This window comes from Bactrocera tryoni, chromosome 1 (assembly GCF_016617805.1).
Source record: "Bactrocera tryoni isolate S06 chromosome 1, CSIRO_BtryS06_freeze2, whole genome shotgun sequence".
NCBI lineage: Eukaryota > Metazoa > Arthropoda > Insecta > Diptera > Tephritidae > Bactrocera > Bactrocera tryoni.
In genome coordinates this window covers 17,992,027-17,999,380 of record NC_052499.1, presented here as the reverse complement: position 1 = coordinate 17,999,380, position 7,354 = coordinate 17,992,027, and the positions used below count along the sequence as shown (strand labels likewise).

The following is a 7,354-nucleotide window of genomic DNA, read 5'->3' as shown; positions in this document are numbered from 1 at the left end:
TAGAACATTGAATATTTACCTAGAACATTGACATCTACTCGTATTATGCGAACATAGACTTAAAAGACCACGGTGGCTGTGATAAAATATGGTCTTTTATTTCCTCAGTCAATGTGACGTTCCTTTTTCTTCCGCATGTTTATAAATACAGTTACCTACTCCAGACACTATTTTCCAGGCACTACTGTCTGAAACATCAAGTATTATTGTTGCTTTCTTCGACCGATTTTTTATGCTTATAAGGTTGTCGCCTTATCTGAAAATCGAAGCAGCTCTCTTAAATATGTTCATTCTTCCATGTTTTGGAGTTGAGTGATTGAGGAAGAGTTCGCAGATGGGCGTAATAGGACCACAGACAGAAACGTTGGTAAAATAAAACCTATAAGATATAAATTCTTATTTGACACAGGGGAATCGCGGTAGTAAGATGCACTTGTGGGCTAAAAATTTTGTAAAAATGAGCATAGCCCCGCCCCCTAATAGGTTTAATATACATATCCCTCAAACCACTAAAGGTACAACAACCAAATTCGCCTAGTCGAAAATAGAAATAGAAATGTCATCAGATGATAACCACGATCACTCTCCATATAAAGGGTACTGTTAAAAACTACTAAAAGCGCACTAAATCAATAACTAAATACGCCAGAGACATTCAATTTTACGTCCGATGATGATGGTATGAGAAGGCTATAAAGAAGTCGGGTGACAATTGGATATTGGGCGTGGCATCGCTAACTTTTTGGGAAAATCACATATCCCGAGACCCAATCTACCGATTTCGATTTAGTACATGACATTCTTCTCATATTCCTATGACACAATGCGAAAATGGGCGAAATCGGACTACAACTACGCCTACTTCTCGTACAACACATTTTTAAATTCAACTTGATTCCGTTACATTCCAGTATAGAAATCAAGACGCATTTAATATAACGATATAAAACTTTGCACAAATAAGTAGTGCCTTTGAAGTATGCCACCGTATAACCAAAAATTGTCCAAATGGAATAAAAACTCTTCAATCCCCTGGGTACCGATAATATGAAACCCAGTATCTATAGTTAACTTTTGCCCGAAGATATCGGTCAATGAGAAATAAATATGAAATTCTGAAACAATCCTTTTCTGGCAATGATAAGTCTGCGTGCCAAAAAATTATTAACATTCGGTCAATAATTCTCTTGGTCTCCATATACCGAATATAAAGGTCTTCGAACTCCCGTTTTTACTATTTTTATGGCAGTTTGGAAGTAAGCTTTTAATGATAGCCAACAATGATCTCTTGTGGTTGAAAAATACTTAGGTTCCATATTAGGTTGTGCTTTCACTCTTATCTTCCTCTCTTTATTGTGAAAGCTTACTTTTTTCGGTTGAAAAATTTGTTCGACCTTGTGTTGTGATTTCACTCTTATCTTCTTCTCTTGCGCTTCTTGAAAGCATAATTTTCACTGGGAGCTTAAGCTTTCAAATTGATTACTGTTTTACCAAATTAATTTTAAGCATTTAAAAGACAGTTCGATTAGACTTTTTTCCACTGGTCTTTTATTGTTGTACATATTTTAATGTATATGTTTTGTATTTTACTTTTTTACGATTTTTAACATTTAAATGTATAAATTAAGTTAATCATATCACAAATATTTATATTGCAAACAAATGGAGCTTTGAAGTGTACTTCACGTACTTATTCTTGTAGATTTCTATTAGCATTACATACTAAATATTTGCACTTAAATATATATGTATGTGTATAATTGTATAAATTAAACTAAAATAACAATGAGATCCCTGATGAAAGTAATGAAAGCCCCTGTCTTCCAACACTCACACACAGAGTGTTGTGAAAGCTCTCTGCGAAAGCACATTCACAGCAGCGCCGCCTGCAAAGGCAGCTGACGCCAACTCTGACACAACCACGCCGTGAGTAGGTCATCGTCGATTTTCTCCTGTGCATTCGTCCAGAAGAAGGTGCCATCATCGGTGTGCATATACTGTATGGGCAGTTCGGTGAGCGCATGCTGCGACAGCACCGCTGTGCCCTCTGGCATTGTGGGCCAATGAGGTGCGCCTGCTGTGCTGGTTGCTGCTGTTGTTGATGTGGACGTTGTTGCGGTTGTGTTTGTGGCTTGTGTGGCCGCGTCACAGATGTGATGATGAAACTGCTCGTGCTGACAATTACGCCCATAGACACAGTGCGCGCACGTGCTAGCCGGCGTCTTCTCAATGCTTGCACTGCTGATCACTGTCGTTGCGAATTTAGCACTTGCCTGACAGGGGCGCTCCCATTCGGGCACAGCGCGTGTGCTGGCCAACTCGCCTGCGCCATGGTTGCACTGCTCCTTTAAACTCATTTTGCGCATGAGGCTGGCGTAGTCCTCGATATGCACCGTAGGCCAGTCTTCGCTGCCGCTGTTGGCGTGCGCTTTTGTTGGGATTGTGTTGTTGAGGTGTACGTTGTTTGGGTGTAGGCTGGTGGCATGCGAACTGCTGTTAGCTGTGCTGTGGCTGCTGTTGCGCTTGCGTGCCATCAACCGCAATAGTGGGCGCCACATTTTGCAAAGCTTGCGCTTGGACTTCTCTGTTGGGGCGGTGGGGGTGGTTAAAGTTGTATTCGCCGAAGTGAGGCTCATGTCCGCCAATTGATGTGCGAGATTTTTCGTATCCGTATACATTTTTTTTGGTGTCTTCCAATTATTTTTGTTTCTTAAATATTTATTTCCGCACAGCAAAATTTTTCAATAGTCGTCTTTTCAAGAATATCTTTCAATAATTGTTAACAGACACGTTCATTTAAAAAAATTATAATATGAATTTCGTTTCGGTCGCTGCGCGTGTTCTCGCTGTGAAAGTTGTTGATGAACTGATGCTGTTGCGCTTGCATCCGTACGTTTTTATACATCGACCAACCATCCGCAGTCGACCAGGCCGTGCAAACAGGCAAACCTACCAACAAACTAGCCAACCATTCATCGATCGATCGTGTGAACCAACGCAGCTGAAGGAAAGCAGAAATACGAGACGACGACAACAAACTCGGACTCGAACGGCGGCGCGTCTCCAGTAATTCTGCACTCAGCTGAGCGCCGCTCAACTGCACTTCCCAATTCTGGCTGGCTGGCTGGCTGGCTGCCGTACAGAGAAATTCCAACAGGAATCATACCTTGTATATTTCCCATGTTGCCGTCACCGCTCTTTCTCTTCGCTCTCTACCACTACCGCTTGTGTTGCTGGTGTGTCTGACCCAAAAGGGCAACACAAGTCAACGCACTGTCGACATTGTGATGACACAGCAAAGCCGTGTATAAGCAGAGTCATAAGCACCAACTCAGCCAACTGTGTATGCAGCGCAGGTAGCATGCAACACCGACAACAACGACAACAACAACAACTACAACAGCAGCTGTTCGGGCTGTTCGTTATTATTGTTGCCTTGCTCAAAAACTAACCAAAAATCTGCGCTGACTAAATATGAGAGCTGATGCGCTCAAGTGCGCCTGTATGCGAGCGCCCCTAAATGGTAGAGAAAAAGTGTGGGAAACAATTTTTTGGGTAAATGTTTTTTAATTACATTTGTGTTGTTTCTTTCTTGATAATAAATTTCTCTCATTTTAACAGGATGTGGCATGCCATCGTGTGGCAAATAGGCTGCGCTGTTTGCCGTCAGTCTTGGCGACTTTGAGGAGCCCTACATTGGTAATAAGTACATATAAGGTTATGTGAGGTTAATCTGGTAGGCCAATAAGCCACGCACAGACTAGTTTTGAATTTTTGTGATACCAGCTGTAGTTCAGTCCCGAGGTTCAAGAGAAGTAGTCATCCTTTAGGATACTTGCGCTTGTCCCGAATTTTAACCGACTCTGCGGCCTCACTATAGATATCTCCTCCAGTGTATCATACCGTGCGCACTGCTTACAGCGTAGTCTTGCCAATGCGGGACAAGTGCATATGAGATGCTCCATTGTTTCCATGGTACTTTGCTCTAGACATTTCCTTTAGTCTTCTAAGTACATATGTAAAAAGCATACCGTGTTTACAACTTCCGTTACATTTGGCCTGCAGATCGCATGAAGGGCACGGGCTTTAACTATCAAACTATTAGGAATTGAAGACAAAACAGAATTCGACTTTTGGACTTCACAATTTCCGCCTACAAATTGAAGATCCTATAAGTAGTAGTCTTCAAGGAACGAGATAGCTTTTTTGTGTTAAAAATAAGCTCCAATACATCTACTTTCCTACATCTGCTGTGAAAAACTTCTTCAGCATATCCGCTTTTGATCTACTATTCAGAGTGGTCGGAAGGTTACACCAGGTTCTTGTACCCAAGCAACTTCGACTCCAGACCGACATATTTGTACATCATTATCTTGAAATAAGGACCAGAATATACGATAGTATTCCGAGAGATTATGGATAGTATCCCAAATTTATGGACAATATGAAATATTCTGTCTTTACTTAAGTAGTCCTGGTTCAATCTGCTCCTTCTTTAAATGCTCATGGTGTCCTACGGCCGACTGTAGCGCATCCAATTTGTGCTCACCACACAGGGTGAGCAGCAGGAACTTGCAGTCAGTTGTCTTTTCTTTATGAAGTATCCTGTATTTTTATATTGCCAAACCGCGTACTGACCCTGTAAGCAGTGAATTGATGGCAGAGTAACAACAACAGGTGGGTGCTTTAGCAAAATTAACGCTCTGCTTGGTTCTGCGCAGTCGAAGACATTTACTGTTGCGATCCCGAAAGCACGGGATTCGAGCAATATTGTTTTTAGTAAGTCTATGATTTTGAGCAAAGATTTGTAAATTTAATTAATATAAATTTATTTTAGAGAAGTTGATACCAATTTTGAGTATTTTTAATAAGATAATTATATACGATAAGATACACAAATATTCGGGATACGGTTCAAAATGAGAAATCAATAACTAAAAAGATAGCAAGGCACCAAGGAAACAATGAAGCATCTCTTGTGCACTTGTCCCGCATTGGCAAGACCACGTTGAAGCATCTGGGGTCCCCACAGTATGATACACTGGAAGGGGTTTCGATAGTGATGCCACAGAGTCTGTTGCAATGTGCGTCAAGGAGGACTACTCCTCATGGACCTAGTAACTGAGCTCCATCTGGTATCGAAAAGGACCAAAACTGATCTATGCAGATCCAGTCTAACCTAACCTTACCTAATAAGTAAAAAATATAACCATAATCACTTGTTTATACCGTTATTTTACATAATATTATTGAGAGCAGTTTAGGTGTGCTTTCGGGATCCCGAAGTAGATATTGTAAATTAAAAAAAAAAAATTTTAAATTGCAACAATAAAAACATGTGTGTATTTTAATGTAGGTATTGTTGATTATCGGGATCCCGAATTGGATTTTGAAAAATCCCGAAATCCCGAAAATTAAAAATTGGTCGTAATGGCTTAACTTAGTGAGTGGACATATCTGCATAGCTTGCTGCGCTCACGCCAGCACAACGCGCGTTCACTTGGCCTCGTCGACACTTTATTGCTAATTACTTGTTGAATTTTTTTGGAAGAGACGCAACGCCGAGCGCTTGAAAGCGAATGAGCGTGTATTTAGAAACAAAAAAGTTAAACAAACAACAAATACAAAGTTTTGATATGATTTTTTGCAAGGCTGTAGCACGGCTACAAGAAAAAGGAAGTGAGTTTTTGTGGGAATTCCTTGAGAACCAAGCCAACCGTGTGTCCGCAAAACGGATGCAGCAAGTAAAAATTTGTTTTTTTTTTCGGCAAACGTGCTGCCACACTTAGTATGACTATGTCCGCTCGCATTTTCGTGTGTTAATTGTTGTTGCATTTTGGTCTGTTCTGATTTCGAATGCGCGCAGCGTACCGGCAGTTACTCGTACTATGAGAGTGATAATGATGACCACTTGAGCACACAGCTGCGCATACTGATTTCTTCTACTTGTTCTTGCTCCTCTGCGCCTTTTTTCACTACCGTACTGCACGTGTGTTTTGTGGGCTTGAACTGCATAAACACTCGAGATTACTGCGTTGTTGCCGTAAGAGCTACCGCTGTTTTGGGGTGCAGCGGCCAAAATACACAAGCAAACATACTGGCAATGCTACAACACAAAAACGCTGCGTCTGCGTCTGCGCGCACACAACGGAAACAAAGAAAGCAATCACGCAGTGGTTACTTTAGTGCGCGTAGCAGGTTGTTTGTTGTTACTGGCTTGGCCGTGGGAAGAAGGATTTTCGGCAGGTTCCCACGCAAGGATTTACGCGCACAGCTGACAGTTGATGGCAGCCGGCTGCAACGGCATGCACACACACTCATGTACATACATGCCAACAGTGCGGCAATGCAAGGCACGGTTTGCGCATGCGCAACGCTGTGCAACTCAAGTATGGCTATAAATGCGTATTTGAGCGCACTTGTACGTGTGCATGGCATAATAAAGATGATGAAATTGATTTTGTTGTCAAATCAGGTTTTCGATTACGCACTGCGTACACACACACACAAGCTCACTTGAAAAAAAAAAGACTTTTATGGGTGACTTGATAACGTTACCAGTGGAGGGGTGCACGAATACCGTTGCCTTACTGCACTACGAGTGCCCAAAAATGTACAGCCATACAACGCGTTAAGTGGAATTATTTATTACGCTGATATTGCTCAATCCAACCGCCGCGCCGTCCGCGCCCAGAAGCACTACATGTGTGCGCCACAGAAAATTTCGCGCCCCTAAGTCAGTCAAGCAGCGCGGTGAACGTGTGCAACAATGTAGGGACATGTATGCTGTGATAACAGCACTCAATAACAATAATAATAACAATAACAACAACAAATACGCATAAATGTCGATTTCAGTTAGAGTTGAGTTCGTTGTCTTGGCTTTCCCACGCTACGATTTCTTAGCAACACTTGCCACCTGACATTGCTACGCTGCGATTTGACCTTTCTGGGATGCTGTACGAGGGTAAACATACAAATGAGCGCTTATAAACATATACACAGGCACACATGGGTACGTGTATGTGTGTATTTTTGTTTTGTTTCTTGCTTTTGTGCTCTTGTCACTAGGTTCGGCTACTGTGTGACGCTCAAGCGATTGCAGGTGTCACAGTGACATTCGATTTGGTGCCATTAAACATCTAGATGTATGTATTGGTATCTTTGAAAGAGGTCCTTAGTGTTGTCTGCAGGATTTAATGCATTCGCAATTGGTGGGAACCAAATTTTCAACCTTCACTCTCTACTAGAGGCATCGGAGCAGTTTGTGTACATACAACAACAAAAACTCATTTGTCTAGCCACACAATATTAACGGTCCAGAATTTATTATGTTGTTTAACACTACCGTTAC

At 41.7% G+C, this 7,354-nt stretch overlaps 1 protein-coding gene across 1 annotated transcript; it reads right to left on the bottom strand.

Moving 5' to 3' along the window:
• Nucleotides 1–1,871: 1,871 nt before the first annotated feature.
• LOC120767378 (enhancer of split M2 protein) lies at nt 1,872–2,678 on the bottom strand. Its single transcript, XM_040093366.1, has one exon. The coding sequence runs from the start codon at nt 2,676–2,678 to the stop codon at nt 1,872–1,874; it is 807 nt and encodes a 268-aa protein (XP_039949300.1).
• Nucleotides 2,679–7,354: the final 4,676 nt, after the last annotated feature.

Bases quoted from the DNA above. Each gene is read 5' to 3' on its own strand.
- LOC120767378 (XM_040093366.1), bottom strand. From the start codon at position 2,678: ATGTATACGGATACGAAAAATCTCGCACATCAATTGGCGGACATGAGC.